The sequence below is a fragment of the Phacochoerus africanus genome, chromosome 6, assembly GCF_016906955.1.
Source record: "Phacochoerus africanus isolate WHEZ1 chromosome 6, ROS_Pafr_v1, whole genome shotgun sequence".
NCBI lineage: Eukaryota > Metazoa > Chordata > Mammalia > Artiodactyla > Suidae > Phacochoerus > Phacochoerus africanus.
In genome coordinates this window covers 120511671-120531736 of record NC_062549.1, presented here as the reverse complement: position 1 = coordinate 120531736, position 20066 = coordinate 120511671, and the positions used below count along the sequence as shown (strand labels likewise).

The window sequence follows — 20066 nt, the reverse complement described above, 5'->3', positions numbered from 1 at the left end:
TTCCTAGTCAGATTCGTTAACCACTGCACCACAACAGGAACTCCCTCCTCATGAATTTATAAACATCTGACATACTCTATATTGGGTTTATTGTAGCTTTATTGTCTGCCTCTCTATGGCTAGAATATTAAGCCCATGAGAACAGGCACTTCAATTTATTCACCTTCTGTAGCTCTAGTGCCTGAGATAATGACCAGTTTGGGGCACGATAAAGTTGAGAGGATGGGAGGCAGCGAGGAAGGAGAGCAGATGAGGGGGAGGGAGAGGAAAGTATCCGTAGATATCAGGTAATGGAGGGCTTTCTGTGCCAAGCTAGAGCCTCTACCGCTTAGATTATAGGGACTTATTGAGACATTTCAAATAGAAGTGTGCAATAATCGCATTTGGAAACTAGGAGAATGAATTTGAAAAAGCCAAACCGGGAAGCAAAGAGAACCATCTGGAGGTAACTGTAGTGGTACAGGAAGTGAGATATTAAGGACGTCAGAGCTTGAAGAGGAAGAGGATATTTTTTATAAAGTATTCCTAAAACACAGCTGCCAGGATGTTGAAGGCTAGCACAGTCAAATTCCCGTACGGTCTGGTCACGCCATCACTGAGAGAGCAAACTCAAAAACAGGAGCAATACCGGCATCATGAAATTGACGAGGAGACATCCAGGATTTGAATGTCTGACCAGGACAGAGAGAGGTCAAGGCAGATACAGATTTTTAAATAAATTGCATGTAGGTGGGAACTGAAACCAGGAGAATAAACGAAATTACCCTCAAGACAGTGTGCTCAGAAAGGAGATAAAAGGATAAATGACGGGTTTAATTGGAATGGTAACTTCCCATGTTTGCTGTGTTTACAAAAACATTTTTATTCTTCTATATGTGCTCTTCTAACAATCTAAAGTTTTGAAAGAATTTTTTTCCTTGCAGCCATAAATCCTTTAGTACACTCACTGGAGTGTCTAGGTAATCTTAAAAAAAAAAAAATCTTTCTTGTATGTTCATGTTTCTTTCATCTAAGAGAAACTAACCAATAACAACACCCCTCTATTCTTTTTAAAGTACAATTCTCATACTTCGATAGGCTTTTGCTTTCATTGATTACGGTACAGGCGCCACACACTTTAAATTTGTGTTACATCACACATGTTCTTCAAATATTCCTATTACTAAAATTTTTTCACCTAAACTCCATTTCTTTATTGTCAATCAATATGAAATGCAATAGATATCATGAAAACATAGCATCTGAACTAGCTAAAGCAAAGGACATCATTTCTCTAACTGTCCTAACAAAAATTTCATAATTCAATATATTAATTTCATAAGGAATAGAAAAAAATCAGAGTATGTATATATAGACATGCACATTTAAAATCTGTCAACAGGAGGAGTTCCCGTCGTGGCGCAGTGGTTAACGAATCCGACTAGGAACCATGAGGTTGCGGGTTCGATCCCTGCCCTTGCTCAGTGGGTTAACGATCCGGCATTGCCGTGAGCTGTGGTGTAGGTTGCAGACGCGGCTCGGATCCCGCGTTGCTGTGGCTCTGGTGTAGGCCAGTGGCTACAGCTCCGATTCGACCCCTAGCCTGGGAACCTCCATATGCCGCGGGAGCGGCCCAAGAAATAGCAACAACAACAACAACAACAACAACAAAAGACAAAAAAAAAATCTTTCAACACCACTTGTATATCAACTTGTTATCATAATAGCAAGTCATTTAACCTTTCTAAACTTCTATCTTGAAAAAAGAAGCCACAACAGGAGGAAAGGAAAATTACTGATTATTTTATAACTTTGCTAACACCATCAAAAATGACCAATCGCTTCTGTTCAATACAATAGGGGTTAAGTCCTGGATATCTTTCAGCAACTCTAGTAATGTTTTAAAAAGTGGTTGTGGTACTTATTCACCAGGTTTAAAATAAACTCTTTGGATGCAAAGGAAAAGGAATGATAAAACTTGACATCACCTCTTTAAGCAATTGATTTCAAATACAAAGCTCATTTAATCTTTTTTAGCCACTTTGAAGATACAAGAGAATGAGAAGCATCTGTAAGTGAGAAAATAAATTAACAGGCTAGTGTTGTGGTTGTAATTCTGGCTAAATTCCAGTGTCAGTTTTTATAATCCTGTAGCAGTGACACATAATGCCTCTACCATAGGACAAGTCCAAAAGAGACTGATTAAATACTTCATACCGTCCCTGGATCCTGGGAAGATTCAAAGGCAAAAGAAAGAATATAAATCAAAAAAGAAATTATAAAAATATGCTTGGTCATTACACCAGGGGACTCTGTCCTACTAAAAAATGTTTTGCGAATATATAAAAACACAGGTTTAGTGCCAATTTACGTGATTCAAGCATGCCTACCTTGCATTTGAGTTAAAAAACAAAACAAAACAAAACAAAACAAAAAAACCCCAGAGATGCTAACATCCATAGTAATCTTTTCCAAAAGTGTCAATACAATAATTCACAAACAGGGCTTGTTTCATTTTAGGCTTCTTGTGAAATGCAATTAAGGGGTAAAAAGATTTTTCCTAGACTACTTGGCTAAAAAACAATTACGTTATTATTGTTTTAAATTAGCTCACATATCTCTTGATGTGTATAAGTGAAAAAATGTACAATGTTTATACATAACTTGTTAATAGGTTATGTTTTTCCTAGTTAATAAAGCTTTGATAAAATGCCATTAAAAACAGAAAGTATAAGTAATCCCAACAAAATGATACATTAGGTATTTACTTTCCAGGAAAACTTTTTAAATAAAATATGTTTAGTACTTTAAAACTCATAGTGATGAATCATCAATATAGAAAAACAATTATTTCTTGGCAATCGGACTACTTATTCTTCAATTTATGCTTCATATCCTCTCTAAAGAGTCTTCTAACTATGCGATATATTTACTTAATGATTCAGTCGGAGAGTTTTATATTAGTAGTAGCTGATTTTGAATCTAGCATATTGTCACTGGACCAATAATGAAATTTATATATTTATTGATACATATTTATAGGTGCCATAAAATCTTGAAAAATAAAGCAGAAGTTTTAATCACAACTAGGTTAAATTTATTCTGTGATTATTAAATATGACAAAATTTTTGCTTAAACAATGGTTAGTAGCCAACAAAATTTAAATGCTAAGTATAACAACAGGCCTACATTTTCATAATAATTTTATTTCGTTATAATTTTTATAATGATTTCTAATGCAAATAACACATTTAGAGAAAATAAGTGACTAATATTATTAATTTATCACCTAAATTCTTTCTCATTTTTAGATCAAATGTTTTATGGAATATTCACTTCTTGCTTAAAATTTTATTTCTGTATGATCATAAATGTAATAAATGTCCACAATAGAGTTCCATTCATTTTACCTTTTTCAGACTATTTTCCATTGTAGAGTACTCTAAAACATTAAATACAGTTCCCTTGTTTCTTATCTATTTTATGAATAGAAGTTAGCATCTGTTAATCTCAAGATCCTAATTTATCCCTCTCCCTCCCTTTCCCTTTTGGTAACAAGGACTTTATTTTCTATGTCTGTGAATCTGTTTTGTAATAAATAAGCTCATTTTTATTATTTTTTAAATTCCACATATAAGTGACATCATATAATATTTGTCCTTCTGCCCGACTCACCTCACATAGGTATGATAATCTCTAGGTCTATTTGTGTTGCCTCAAATGACAATATTTCTTTTCTTTTTTGTGGCTGAGTAATATTCCATTTGCGTGTCTGTATGTGTGTATACCCCATCTTCCTCATCCATTCCTCTGGTGATGGACACTTAGACTGCTTCCATGTCTTGGCTATTACGAATAGTGCTGCATGTATATTTTCAAGCTAGAATTTTTGTCTATTGTGGATACATGCCCAGGAGTGGGCTTTCAGGATTATACGGTAACTCTGTTTTCAGTGTTTTAGGGAACTCCATACTGTTTTCCATAGTGGCAACACCAAATTGCATTCCAACCAACAGTGGAGGAATGTCTCCTTTTTCCACATCCTCTCTAGCATTTATTACTTGTAGAGTAATTAATGATGGCCATTCTGACTGCAGTTAGGTGATACTTCGTTGTACTCTTGATTTCCTTTTTTCTAATAATTACCAATGTTGAGCATCTTTCAATGTGTCTGTTGGCATTTGTACATCTTCTTGGGACAAATGTCTAGTTTTTCACCCATTTTTTTGACTGGGCTGTTTATTTTTTGATATTGAGCTCTATGAGCCGACTGCATATTTTGGAAACGAAGCCCTTGTTAATCACATTGCAAATACTTTCTCCCATTCCTTAGGTTGTCTTTTTGTTTTGTTTATGGTTTCCTTTGCTGTGCAAAAGCTTTTAAGTTTGATTAGGTCACATTTGTATATTTTTGCCTTTATTTGTCTTGGGAGACTGATCTAATAAAAAATTGCTGCGATTTATGTCAGAGAATGTTTTACCTATGTTTTCTTCCAGAAATCTCATAGTATTATGTCTTATATTTAAACTACTTTGAGTTTATTTTTTATATGGCATGAGGGAGTATTCTAATAATGTCATTGATTTACATGTAGTGATCCAGCTTTCCCAACACCATTTGTTGAAGAGACTTCCTTTTCCCCCATTACATATTCTACAGAGTTCCATTTATTTTAAATAAAGCAAACTCCATCCAATTTCTAAGGTTAATATAAATATCCGAAAGCCACTGATACAAAAGGAAATTTTCCATTTTAATGCATGAATCTTCATGAGAATAAAAGACTATGTGACTGAATCCTGGTTTACAATAATGATGCTGATTAATAGCAAATAATAAGGTATTTATGAGATAAACACTGCATAAATGTACATTAAAATGGAACATTTTTAGTCGATTCTCACAATTGTAATCAAACGCAAAACTTAAGAGACTGTACGTTGAAAATATGTAAGCAGAACAATATGTATTTATACATAACAAAATGTATCATCCAATATTCCATGGAGGTACGTCCCACTATCTCTAATGTGCATAATTTTCTCTATATGTCTCCATTAAAGGAAAGATTTACAGGGATTAAATAAGTTTTCATATGATTGGTTCCTCTAGTCATAAAATATTTTGCTGAGATTTAAATTCACAGAACTAGACAGAGACATTTTAAAATAAATAATGTTGAAAGCCAAATGCAAATCTAAAGTGAATAATGAAATCAAAATTTGAGCATTTGGAAAAAGAACATTTAAAATACCATCTGTGAGCCTGAAGTTCCTATATGATTACAAACCCACAATATTCATAATTGTTTTACCCCATAATTTTTGACACCATGAACATGAAATAAATATAGGCATTACCTTAAACCACCAACATATTCTTGTTTTTCAAATATAGTGATGTCAGAGTAGCCTAATCGAGCCAAGAAGGAAGCACAGCTTATACTTGCAGGCCCAGCACCCAAAAGAGCAATCTTTGCAGAATAAGCTTCAGGCATTTTCTCTTGGGATGGCAGACAAGGATTCCTGATTTGTGGGATATTCATTGCTTTGAACACCTAGGGAAAAATCATTTGACATGGTTAAAAACTTTAAACTTTTACAATCTCAAATACATTTTTAATGTTTCAAATCCATTTGTGATTTTAATAGAATTAAGTGGTACATTTTAAGTATTAGTAGAGCACACTTAGAAGTTAATGAGGAGTTCCCGTTGTGGTGCAGTGGTTAACAAATCCAACTAGGAACTATGAGGTTGCGGGTTCGGCCCCTGTCCTTGCTCAGTGGGTTAAGGATCTGGTTTTGCCGTGAGTTGTGGTGTAGGTTGCAGATGCGGCTTGGATCCCACGCTGCTGTGGCTCTGGTGTAGGCCGGTCACTGCAGCTCTGATTCAACCCCTAGTCTGGGAACCTCCATATGCCGCTGGAGAGGCCCCAGAAAAGCCAAAAAGCCAAAAAGCCAAAAAAAAAAAGTTAATGATAATTTACACTTTACTAACTCTTTCTCAATCTTTGAAATTCCTGTCCTGGGCCATACCTCCTCTAGGAAGCATTCCTGACTCACTTTTCTCACTCTCAACTCTGGGCCAAGTTAAATGCTCCTCCTCTGAGCTCCTGGATCATACTTTGTATACTACTAACAAAACAATTTACTATTGTATCTGTTTGTCATGTTTCCATGTTAGTCAGTAGAACATTAGTTCATGTCAGAGATTATGGATACACACACACACACACAAAACATATTAACTATTTGTTTTAAATATTTTTTAAAAGGTGTTACCATTGTATGACCAGCAGTTAGCACTAATGTGGCACATAGTAGACACTCGGTAATTTATGATATTTGCTTCCGGTTATGACAGATTCGTTTTTCAAGGAAAACATTTCAAAAATCTATTGGAAACACGAGAGATCTACTCAAGTGAGGCAGACTACAGGGGCCAAAATCACAGGGAAAAGGGAAGAACAGATACGTCTGCTGACAGTTTAGGAGTTCCTTTTACCCTGAGGGAATTGGCCACTTCTTAGCAGAGTGAAGAAGACCAAGAATCTTGCAGCTAGAGGACCACAGCTCAAAGAGACAGCAAAAGAGAAGTGTGGTAATCTTCTGAGACTACAGAGACACGGGGTTTAGGGAAGGTAAGATGCCAGAAACCAGAAGCAGAAGATAGCGCAGAGAAGCTGAATCTTACACGGCACAGGATAAAAGGCTAAGAATCCAAACAACAAAAAAATCTCTGTAAAGCAGAATGGACCCCCCTGCACTCTGATAGGCCAGAGGAAACAAAAACCAGAGTACCGGAGTAGCTAAGGAAGAAAAGGTCCTAGTAGATACCTTCGCATACAGCTGAAATTTCGGAGAGATTACACTCTGCAAATCAGTGGAGCAAATCAGAGGTGGACACATAACCCAACCTGAGTCAGTTCAGCCCTTGATTTGGAGGAAGGTGATAAGGTCTCACTCCTACCTACCTACCAATGATAGGGTGAACCTTCTGTGGAGGATAATAAGTCAACTGCAGCATGTAGAAATTTTTATACAGAAGATTTGGCTTTTGATCAAAACGCCCAAAAGTTATGAACAAAGAACTGCTCATAACTCAGAAAACTGAAAGATTTGCATACATAATCCAGTAAGTATTGCTCTTAAAAATAGACTTTAGAATAACTATGATGAACATGTTCAAAAAATACCCAGGAATGTGAACTTCATCAGGAAACTTGAATTTGCTTTAAAAAAAAAAAGAAATTTCAGAAAAAAATTAAAAATTAAAATTAAAAACTAATTAAACATACTTAACAGTAATTTGAACAAGTGAGCAAAAAAGGACTTAGAAACTGAAGGGAAGCAAATAGAGAGAAAAATACATAAAAGAACATGAGACAAAAAGGCCTAGATTGAATATATGCACAATTGTAATCCTAAAAGGAAAGGAGAGGAAGAAGGAGGGGGAAGCAATATCTGAAGAGAAACAGACCAAGAATTTCTCCCAACATTTGTAAGACATCAAGGCACAAATTCAAGAGGTTCTAAAACGAATCAAATTAAATATAAAGAAACTCCTGCATATCACAGTAACATTGCTGCAAGCCAAAGTAAGGAAAATAAAGCCTTGAAAACAACCAAAGAATAAAAACAGTGCTATCAACAAACAGCTAATAAGGTTGACAGCTTTCCTCTCAAAAGGAATGATGGAGGTCAGAAGACAATGAAAAAGCATTTTCTGAGCAACAACAGCAACAGAAAAAGAACACCTTCCACACCTAAAATTCTACCGAGATGGAAAATATCCATTAAATGTGAAGGTGAAATAAAAACATTTGCAGATAGTATTTGCTGGCACCAGTGAAAAAAATACTGAATAATAAAGTATAATAAATAAAGGATAATAAAGTTCCTTAGAAAGAAGGCATTGTCCCAGATGGAAACAAGGAAATGTAGAAAGGAATAAAGAGCACTGAAAATCATAAATATGTGGATAAATGTAAATGAATATTGACTGTAGAAAATAATATCACATGGAGTTCAAGGTAAATAACAACAGATACACATGATAAAGGCACACAAGGTTAAACTGAGATAGTGTATATAAGATCACAAGGTTATCTAGGAAATGGTAAAAGTACTAATATATAATGTATATTTACATATATTAGTTAAGGATTCATGTTGCATATCTACAGTAATTACTAAAATAGTAACAGAATATTTAACTAGCTAAGTTGTTGGAAGAGGGGGTGATTTAAAAATACTGGAAATAAGTGAGAGAAAATTATGAAAATAATTAAGGAGAGGTGGAGGTGGGGGTAAAATCCAGAAAACACATAGTAAGATAGTGAACATAAACACACACATATGAGTATTTAAATTAAATATAAATAAAAGTCCCAATTAAAAGATAAAGATCATAAAAGATATATGCCTTAAACAAAAGAACACAGAGAGAAAAATTAAAGGATAAAAAACCTTATACCATGCAGACACTAATCAAAAGGACGCTGTTCTAGGTATACCACTATCAGACATCAGACTTTAAGGAAAGACGTATTACTAAAGTTAAAGAATAATTACAAGGCAAATTTTCCAGCAAGCTTTTATAATTCTAAATCCATAGGTAACTGATTACAATTTCAAAAATTTCAAACAGAACTAAAAGTAGAAAAGAATAGATCAACATGTTCTCACTATTCTCCTCTGATCAAAATTTGACAATCAATAGAGGTGGCCTGTGAATAAATTCATATTAAGGGTAAATTATTTATAATATTTAATTGATTACCTCACAGCATTATTTGCATTTACTAGGATAAGGCAGTACATTCCTCTCCTGCAGAAACCCAGGCTAAGAAGAGACAGATGGGAGTTTTTCTTGGGAGTAAGTAATGAAGAGACAGGGCCTTGATGTTTTCTTGAAATCCACATGCATCACCAACTACTCTGAATAAAATCTGCCGTCAAATATTTAAGGAACATCCAAACAATTCCATTTAAAAATTTAAGAATATTATCAACAAGTATTACAAGGTTTAATTTCTCAGTCTGAGTTAACAGCCTTCACAAACGTTTACGTAGATTTCTGTCATTTTTATCCTAGTTAACCATATTTTACTGGTTTAAATATCTGTCTCTTCACTTAAAGCATAAAATTTTTAAGGGCAGATACCATCTTTGAATTTATCTTTGAATTTACCTATTTTATATAGAATAGTCTGTACATATTAACAAAAAGTTTATATTAAATTAGTAACTATCATTTATTTCCAGTGCAATTTAAAATTTTATAAATTACATCTATATATTGCTGCTCTTTGCTTTGCTACCCAAAATAGTATACATTTTTTCTCTCATTTATATTTGAATTAACACGTATTTTTACCTTTCATTCCCTTCTAGATAATCTGAAAAGGAACTAAATTCTTATTCTATGTGAATAAACTATTTTATTTTACAATTTAAAATAAAATTTTAATGTATGCAATTTTTATGTAAAATAAAATAAAATGTATTTGAGTTCCTGTAATGGCTCAGCAGTCAATGAACCCAACTAGAAAGCATGAGGTTGTGGGTTTGATCCCTGGCCTCATTCAGTGGGTTAAGGATCTGGTATTGCCGTGAGCTGTGGTGTAGGTTGTAGATGAGGCTTGGATCCTACGTTGCTGTGGCTGTGGTATAGGCCAGTGGCAACAGCTCTGATTTGACCTCTAGCCTGGGAACCTCCATATGCCATGGGTGTGGCCCAAAAAAGCAAAATAAATAAATAAATACATAAAATTAAAATTAAAAATTTTTAAAAATAAAAATGTACTTGATGGAATTCCTGTTGTGGCGCAGTGGTTAACAAATCTGACTGGGAACCATGGGGTTGCGGGTTCGATCCCTGGCCTTGCTCAGTGGGTTAAGGACCCGGCGTTGCCATGAGCTATGGTGAAATTGCAGAGGCGGCTTGGATCCCGTGTTGCTGTGACTCTGGCGTAGGCCGATGGCTACAGATTCGATTAGACTCCTAGCCTGGGAACCTCCATACACCACGGGAGCGGCCCTAGAAAAGGCAGAAAGACAAAAATAAATAAATGAATGAATAAATAAAATTAAAAAAATAAAAATAAAAAGGTACTTGAAAGCTATTATATTTTTGCAAAATTTCCATATACTTTTCAGAAATCAATATGTAAAATACGTATTTAACATGATCAGGAAGAGCTCTAGATAATTTTATTTAAGGATTAAATAAATGTCAATTTCTTTCATATTTAGTTGAGTACTTCAGATGTGCAAACTAATAACTGACAACTTTCTCATGTTAAAATTCACTAGCATTTATAATTTAATATTACATTTTAATAAACTTTAGAAGCATAAAGCATAATTTTAAAGAATCAGTTATTGCTGACATCTTATACAACAGAAGAGTTTAATGCGATTGCTTAAGGATTTTACAGGCCAAAAAATTTATATTATAATTTGAAGTTCACCTGTAATAACTAGATAGAATAGGATTTAAGAAATATCTGTCTTGTTTTGTGCACTCATCAACAACAGATAGTTTGGTTCTGAGACCATAAACATATGTGACACAAATTCTAGCCAATGTGTGAATAAAGTAGCAAATATCCAATAATATATATTATGTATAAATTTCGCCTAAAATATTTTAATTATTTTAATAAGATTTTAAGTATTATTTAAAAAAACTGTCAAGATTCAAATATGAAACTAAAATAATGTTGATGAAATCCCCATTCCTGCCAAACAAAGAACTGGAAGCTCTCAGTATGGAAGCAAGCACACTTCGCAGCAAGCCCGGCACCACTAGACCCTCACTAGAATGTAGATGATTAGTCTCCGAGCTGTGCCCCTCACACTCTGCAGTTTATGAGCCGATGAATACACACTCAGTGTACCACCTTGCTCAATACACTAATCTATGGATTGACAGTCCTTCACCTGTTTTGTTTTGCTTTGTTCTGTTATTGGCAACGGATTTTTCCCCTTAGTTTTATAGTAGGTTGATCATCCTTGATAGTTTTTCTTATAAAGTGAATATGTGAATAAAATTTTGTGAGCTTTATCCCAAAGGGTGATATATCTTTAGAGGTCTGGCTTTGAAATTCCACGCTTGAGGTTGAGTCTTGATCTCTAGCACTCTCAAGGTGGATGGCACTGAACAAGTCCATTTACACCTCCTGGCCTCAGTCTCCTCAAACTGTAAAGTGGGGTTAATAACACCCATCCCACAGGGTTACTACAAGGATTAAACAGTTTCTAAAAGTAAAGCATTTTAGAAAAGTGCCTGGGTATACATTAAATGTAACTTCTCAATTCAGCAAACTGCATGAGAAAGAGTATACCTAAACTTGTACTGTCTAGCATGGTAGTAGCCACCAGCCACAGGCGACTATTCAAATTTATATTCAAATTCATTATAATTATTTAAAGTTTAAAATCTAGTTCCTCAGTAGCATCAACCACATTTCAAGTGGCTAGTGGCTCCTGTGTTACAAATCATTTCCATAATTGCAGAAATTAGAATTTACAACATATGATATAATAGATAAAATGACCTCAAGAGCACAGTTAATGTAAAAATTAAATAAATAATATGAAGTAATGAGTTTTCAGTATGGGTTACATTTGTTTTTAATATGATTTATATGATTATAAGGTTATATAATTTAATTTTTCACAATTGGTTGTATTTAACAGTCAGCTTACAAAATTTCTGAATATTTACACAGTCTCTCAAGAGGTGGGACAGGGTGGCTTCAACACACTACTGGACTTAGGAAATATGAGAGGTTTCATTTAATTTTTTTTAAACCCTGAGTTAGCTGCATACTCAATACCAAATTTTGAGATATTTCAGCAACACTTCCCAAATTCCTAAGATCTGAAGGAATAAGTGACACTCTATCCTTCTAAATAGTAGTATTCAATTCCTTTTCAACTGAAATACACATGGTGGATAACTTCATATATACACAGTATACTTCCATGAACATAGCCTGAATGTGACAAAATGTTAAAAAAAGAAAAGGCCAGGAAGTCAAATAAATAGCTTCACAAAAATTTGGGAGGAGTAATAGAGGAGTGGTGATAAGATCTTCATTTTTATAAACCTATGAGACATAAAAGAAGGTATCATTTTATAAAAGTAAGTATATTGATATATCTGATAAAGCAAACCCTGTACTATGTTTAGAATATTGGGAAATTTTTCCTTATACTACCAATCCATAGACAGTATGAATGAAAAAAGTAATTGACACTATTGAGAAAATAGCATGAATTAACTTTGTCTCTATTCTTGGTAATTAAAATATATAAAATTTAAGAATTTTATAAATAGCAATAAAGCAATTTTCATTTCATTTTTTAAAACTAGTCTTCAAATAAATATAACGAAATTACAAATACATTACCTATAAAAGCCATTTTCTACTTATTTACAATATCAAAGAGCATTCTCTAATAGTTTTCCCTGGAGTATAGCTCTTGCTGTCTCATCATATAACAAAAACTTAATCCAAGACAATGTCCTTACATGAAAAAGATCCCTTTCTTTAAACAAATTTTAGATGTCAGGCCATGGCTTAATTTTCTAAAATGCAATTTTTTTTCTATGCCAAAGAGTCACCTGCCAGAAACAATGTAACAGAGGAAAAAAATAGGTTAATCAACACAAAGTAGTAATTCAAGTATTTAAAGAAGCATGAAAAGTACACCCAATGCATATTGTATTTTCCTATAATATTAAGAGGTCAGTATTCCCTCAGCACAAACTATGTGCCAGGTTTTATTTTAAGTCTCTATACAGATGATCTCATTTAGTCTTCAACAGTCTTGTTACGAGTACAATTATTATTTCCATTTCCCATAGGAGGAAACTGGGGCCAAGGACCCATATTAAGGATTTTATCCCAGGGCTATTTTATTCCCAGAGCCTGGAGTCTTAAACACTGTTGCTGTCATGCTGTCAATTTTTTTTTAGTAATTTTCAATAGGAAATCATTATATATTCATAATATTTCAATGGGAAATATGTAACTGAAAAAAGTGTTATACGAATTTATCTTTCCTAAGTTAATACACTTATAATAGTCAATCTATTTTTTTTTTGTCTTTTTCAGGACTGCCCCCATAGCATATGGAGGTTCCCAGATTAGGGGTCTAATCAGCGCTATAGCCGCTGGCCTACGCCAGAGCCACAGCAACGCCAGATCTGAGCCGAGCTGAGTCTGTGACCTACACCACAGCTCACGGCTAGGCAATGCCAGATCCTTAACCCACTGAGCAAGGCCAGGGATGGAACCCACAACCTCATGGTTCCTAATCGGATTCATTTCTGCTGTGCCATGACGGGAACTCCCAGTCAATCTATTAACAACAAAAGCTGATGCTACACTCAATAAATTAAACTAAATTGATAAACCAACAGTAGTTAATGAAGTGTTTGAAAAACACTACCCTACACCATTTGGTTTCCTGCCATGCTCTTCTGTGACTTGAGAAACTCTGGGAATTGGCTGTATTCAGAGGTGCATAATCTTGTAATCAATTAAAATATTTTATACCTGTGTCATTGTAAAGGTGTTCCCTTCCCTACAAATGCTATAGCGTTTTGACTCTTTTAAGATTATTTTACTTTTCATCAGCCCTATGACTTATCAAGCGCTGTGCTGCAGAAAAAAATGCAAAAGGCCTTGAACGAGCCAACCAGCCCGAAAGATCAAGTTGGCGGCTTATTACTTGGTCTACCGCTGTCGAAATCATGTTTAGCTACCAATAATTGAATACTACCTTCTAGGCACTTTGCTAGGAGCTTTACTCCCCCCCCCCCCACCCACTTAACAGCAGCACTTACAATCTGACTTTCCCTCTAGGCTATGAAGTAATCAGAGGGCTTTTCCCCTCCCATCTGTAATGCCAAAGCACAGTAGACTATTCCGCAGAGGAGGCAACCAGCAAGATTTTGACGAATTTCAAAATTCCTAAGCTACAGAGATAGGCGTCAATAAATGAGTAACAGTCACTGAGGAAACATGATTCTTCCTCAGTGAACAGAAAGATGGCTATTTATAGGTTATTTCCAAGTGCATATTTTCTTGAGCATTTTAAATAGATTTCCTTGCATAATCACTCTGGGATTTCTGACCTTTCACTCCTTTGGAGAATGCATTTCTTTCACCACTCCAAATTGACTTGACTAGCATTTTCCCCATAATTTTCGCATTACTCTGAGGCAAAGGAGAGATTATCCTGATTTAAAAAACGGAACGATTGAGACACAGAGAGAGGCCATGTGGTTTCCCCCCAAGCCTCCTCACATTCTGGAGACAGAAACAGTATAATTTTCCAATAATTATATAGTGCTCTCCAAAGGGAAAAGGAAAAACGTGGTAAATGTAAAGATAGTTAACAATTCTAATTTGAGGACTTTTTCCTTAATCTGTCTTACTTTCTATAACAGTATATAATAAAAATAAACACATATTTGGTTAGGTATAATGCTTCCTCAATTGCTCTATTTGTATTTTTTAAAATTTTTAATTTTTTTTTATTTTTTTAGGGCCACACCCAGTGGAAGTTCCCAGGCTAAGAGGTAGAATCATAGCTGCAGCTGCAGGCCTACACCACAGCCACAGAAGTGCCAGATCTGGCCCTGGTCTGCGACCTACACCACAGCTCAGAGCGATGCCGGATCCTTAACCCACTGAGCGAGGCCAGGCATCAAACCCGCATCCTCATGAAGACTGGTCGGGTTCCTTAATGCTGAGCCACAGCGGGAACTCCTATCTGTTTTTTATTAACCAAGCCATAGCAAATGTAAACTATAAGAAAATCAAGACAAATAAAATATTCTTGGAAACTTCAGAATATATCTACTAGTTGAAGGGTATTTTGTAAAAGGCTAGTTATATTCTGTATACCTCATAAGAGGTTTATATTTTTGCATGTATTTAACTCGATTTTATTATAGAATAAAACATAATTTCTGGTAATTTCTAAAGATATTTCATCATTGTAGGTCTAAGAAATCTTAATAAAAATATTACACTGGTTTTCATTTTGCTGGTTTTGGTTTCTTTGTGTTATTTAATTAGCAATACGACAGTCTGGTCGCCTTTTGAATGCTTGAATGGAGATAGATTGCTATTTGTGCATCCAAAAGTAAGTTACCTCAAATTACATGCCTTCTAGGAGATGCTTCTATGTAATTTTCCCTGTACCTTGTTTCCTTTTGTGAAGGAAGTCAAAGGAAATACTGAGTACATACTATTCACTGCACTCATCTTTTGAAAAGAAATATTCTTGGGCTACCTGACAGTTTCTTCACAACAATTAAATAAGGAACATGAAAAGTGGGAACTGTCTTTCAAACACATCAGAAATAAGGAAAATTTTATGCCATGGCACATTTTCAGTTATCAAAATTATTAATGCATTAGTAAGGCTCTAAAATATTTCTTTATTTTCTTATTATTAAAATAGACATCTGAGTGGTATCTCTCCGCATGGTAAAAATGCTGTGTAATTTGAGGTCTGAATATTCTGTTTTTACCTTAATTTGGCAAATATCTTTATGTGCCCTTTATGTACTAGATAAGAGTATGAGTAAGTCAAACACAGGCCTTCCAATAAGTACTTTCCTGGGTAACAGAGTACTCATATGGCTTAAATATAGAAAAATTATTACAATGTAATTTGTCCATGTGCAAGGTTCATTCTTACACATGGTGTTCTTGGAGCTAGTGAGAAAGAAACTTATCCCAAGAGGGAGAAAAGATAACACCTGAGCCAAATCTTTAAAAAAAAAATGGCACGTTATCTTGGAGAAGATTTCACCACTGTAAATGCCAGCTCTAAAATTAAGAGAGTTACAATTACCTCCACAATTTATTGTGAAGATTGAATGAATCAATGATGATAAACCTCCTGGGATTAACACTTTCTCTTTGTAAGGAAGGTACTCTCCTACGTGCTGTGCTTAGCATTTATACCTCCAGCCCTAAAAAGCTTCAAAGTTGCATGTGATTGTTCATTTTATAGATAATATAACTGATTTGCAAATTATTATTCTTACATTATAGTTCACATTTTTATTATGGTTAGACTACATCTCATATCTGAGTTAAGGCTACAACTGAATTAAATGGTTACACTGATGAAATACAATTTGAAAATGTACATGTGTATTCTTTGTTTATGAGCAACTTTACTGTGCCCAGATCAAAAGTAGGCTCCAACTAACCAGTACACACCCCTGCTTGCCTTCAGAATTTCCTCTGTGCCTTGAACAATCACCTACTCCTGACTTTACCATGCTTGCCGAACACCTTCCAGGACTCTGTTTAAATTTCACTTTCTCAACTCAGCTTCTCCTGCCTGCTGCACTGTTAGGTTTCCTAGCTACCAGCTCCCACCTAAATGTCTACCAGCTCTAAGCACTTCATTTGTAAGTTATTTGTCTTTCTTACTAGGCAATGAGCTCCGTGAGGGCTAGTATCCTTCTTATCTTATACATGACTGTATCCTTAGCACCTAGGATGCTAACTAGTACCTAGTTAGTTACCCTGACTGCCAGGGGCCAGGAAATCCAAGTTACAACTTGCAGGGACAAATCTGAAAGAGAATGAGTGTGTGTACAAGTATGACTGTACAAGTACAGTCATACTTGTACACACAACCTTGTAAATCAACTATACTTCAATAAAATTTTATAAAATGAAAGAGAAAAAGAAAAAGAGGAAGATAGCAGGGAGGCAACAGAGAGTGATGGAGATCCGGAAAGACTAGAGAGATCATCCCTCATGCAATCAGCTTCAACTGATGGTTTCTCTGAGTTTTCTAGAAACAGCCATATGATTAACTGTGAAGCCAATGCTACTTAGAAGCAGATCAATAAAATAATAAAAGAACGGTAATTAGAAGGCAACCATAATTGAAATGTATTGGTTATTATGTGATATGCCAGATAATCATTTATTAAACTCTTTTCAAAGAGCTAGAGGTTTGTATAGATCATTATTTTTGCTTTCATTCTCTATTTCATTATTTTTCTATTATTTTCATTTTACTTCTTCCACTTTTTCAGAATGTACCACCACCACTACCACCACACACCTCCTCTACCTGTTTCCTCACTTCCTAGTTCCTTGAGATGAAACTAGCTTATTTACACATAATCTTTATCTTTTCTATTACACACACTTAGTAAATTTTCATGTAAAAATGACTTTGGCTACATTTCACAGGCTGGCAATGGAAACTGTCTCATTCACGTTAAAATGTTTTGTAATTTCTTTTCTTTTTTTTTTTTTTCGTCTTTTTGCCTTTTCTAGGGCCACTCCTGCGGCATATGGAGGTTCCCAGGCTAGAAGTCGAATAGGAGCTGCCAGCCTATGCCAGAGCCACAGCAACACTGGGATCCGAGCTGCTTCTGCGACCTACACCACAGCTCACTGGCAACGCCAGATCCTCAACCCACTGAGCAAGGCCAGGGATCGAACCCGCAACCTCATGGTTCCTAGTCGGATTGATTAACCACTGGGCCACGATGGGAACTCCTGTAATTTTAATTTCTATTGTGACATCTTTAACCCATGAATTCTTTACAAAATTTTTTAAAATTTCCTTTAAAATGTGTGTTTTAAATTAGTTGTCATTGCCTTCACGTTGACAATATTTTTGATTTTGTTTCTAATTTGGTTCCATTGCAGAAAAATAGGTGCAGGTCTTTTATTTGGAATATATATATATATTTCTGATTTAATACATGGTCAATTTTGATAAATGTTACTTCCACAGGTGCATGAAAAGGTTGCACCCAATCTATATTAGTTGGGTTCAGGAACATTTATAGATTTATTAAATCAATCTAACAAACTTTATTCAAATAAATCTAACAAATTTGAGTAGAACTACGTTGTATATGTAACTAATGAATGCTCTTTAAGGCATTTACTCTTTTTTCATTAGTTATTTTTCTCTTCATTTTTATAACACATTTCCCTAAAATTTTATCACTTTTGTTACATATAAATATCACTATATTAACTTTTTATGGTTAATATTTACATAGTATTTCATTTTTCAGCTACCTTATTTTCAAGTTTTCTGCTAAGGTCTTTCTCTTCTAAACATCATATATCAGTATGTAGCATTTATTTTTAATCCATCCTAGAGTCATTTATGTAATTTATTTTTATGAATATTATTTTCTACCTATTTAAAGACCTGATTATGGTATTATTTTATTTCATTAGGATAAAAAATCATCTATCGTTTGAGTCTTTTGTCACTGGTAGCAATACCTTTTTAAATGTGGTCTTGAAGTTTTTGTTTCAGACTTATTCTGAGGGAATATTTTCTGCCTTTGCACCAAACTTCTTGCTTCTTATATCAAGTACTTGGGGGCCTCCCCCAGTATCATTCCTCTCCTTCTCCCCCACTGCACAACCAGGTCCCTTCTTGGAAGCCCAGGGCTCCAGTCCCCAGTGATATTTAGAGATAACACAGAAGCCAGTGACGGTGCCACTAGGCACAGCCCCCAACAATGGAGCACAGCTCTCTCCGCTTCTCTCTGCAGCTTCATATAAGCCCTAATTGTGTGCCCTAGCAGTGTGCCAGTCCTCTACCATGCAAAATGGTATTATAACATACTTATTATCACACCAGTCATATACCCCAGCAGCCACTGATTATTTGCTTATGCAGAGCCTAGCAGACAATGGCCCAAGTCTCCTGTTTACTGTTAAATATTTCTCCTCCATTTCTGACCCCCAAAGGTATTTGTCTTTCTTTTTACTTCTACTTTTAATTTTTCTTGTGTGCTCTTACAAATGATTCATGCTGATACAATATTACTACTTGTACTTATTTATACTAATACACATCAAATATATTTATGAAAAAATACATAGTTTTCAAACCAATGAAAGTCCATCCTCCTAAACTGTAAGGTACCCACAAGAATATATAAATTTGAACTTATAAAAAACAAATTCAAACTAATAGCAAATACTCTTAACAACCACACGATTTTGGTAAATTTCAATGTTATTGTCCCAAATCTCTGAAACTTATTTTTATGTGTTAAACACTTTAAATGCTAATATGTAGTTTTAAGACAAACTAAAATATTGTGATGACAATCAACTAGCAATTTATCCAGTCCTGCAGTTTTATTATCCATCTTTGTGCACTGAGTATTTTAACAGTTTTCAAAAGATTTTTGGAGAAGAATGTCAAATATTTAGTGAAATCTATCAAGACGTTATTTTTTTCCATTAATCACTGTACTAAGACCAAAGGGAGAGACACAAATAGAGCCTAAACTGACATTATTTGTGACTGCGTCCCCAGGATAATACTTCATCAAGGTAGAAACTATTGATTTTATTACTATTTAATGTATATCTTTCGTGTACATCTTATTTCTCTCAGAAATACTTTTATTTCTTTTGTTGAATAGTATTCACTAACTATTGACAACACTGTTTCAAAATAGGAGTAGTATGGAGAGAATTTATTCAAAGATGATGAAGTTTGGGGCAATAGAGCAAGTGTGAGATGTCATCAATCTAACAGCTGCTCTCTAATCCATATTCTATTCGTAAATAACCTACAAAATGCATTATCCATATACATTAGTTATTATTAATTATCATGGTAATATATGTCTTAGTTTTAGATTAGGTACACAAACTGGCAGATTTTATTGACCAGTTTGTCAAAATGTATCATAAACGTGTTAGTCTCATTCTTAAATTTACTTATAGACCAGCTACCACAAAATTAGTCTTAGGCTTTCTGAATTAATATAAAACTTTAGACATAAGCTTAAACTTCAGGGATCTTCAATACATGGGCCTTTTCCAAGGTCCTGTATTTAAATTTGCAGTAGTGATTTTGTGCAATTCTTAAAAGAAGGGACCCAAAGTTTTATCATCTCGAGCCCCCACAAAATCTGAATCTTGGTTTTAACAATACTTCTTCAATAACAAGAAGTAAAGAAAAAACAAAAGATTTTTGGTAACATGTATAAATAGGGAAAATGACTAAGCCATATGTGTTCATCTTACAC

The 20066-nt window shown here is 34.6% G+C and overlaps 1 protein-coding gene across 2 annotated transcripts in view; it reads right to left on the bottom strand.

Moving 5' to 3' along the window:
• The window catches only part of DPYD (dihydropyrimidine dehydrogenase), a 787163-nt gene that overhangs the window by 543419 nt on the left and 223678 nt on the right, over positions 1-20066 (bottom strand). For both annotated transcript variants that reach the window (XM_047785224.1, XM_047785223.1), the window contains exon 6: positions 5342-5538. In XM_047785224.1, coding sequence (XP_047641180.1) covers positions 5342-5538 — 197 coding nt within the window. The remainder of the gene's footprint in view (positions 1-5341; positions 5539-20066) is intronic.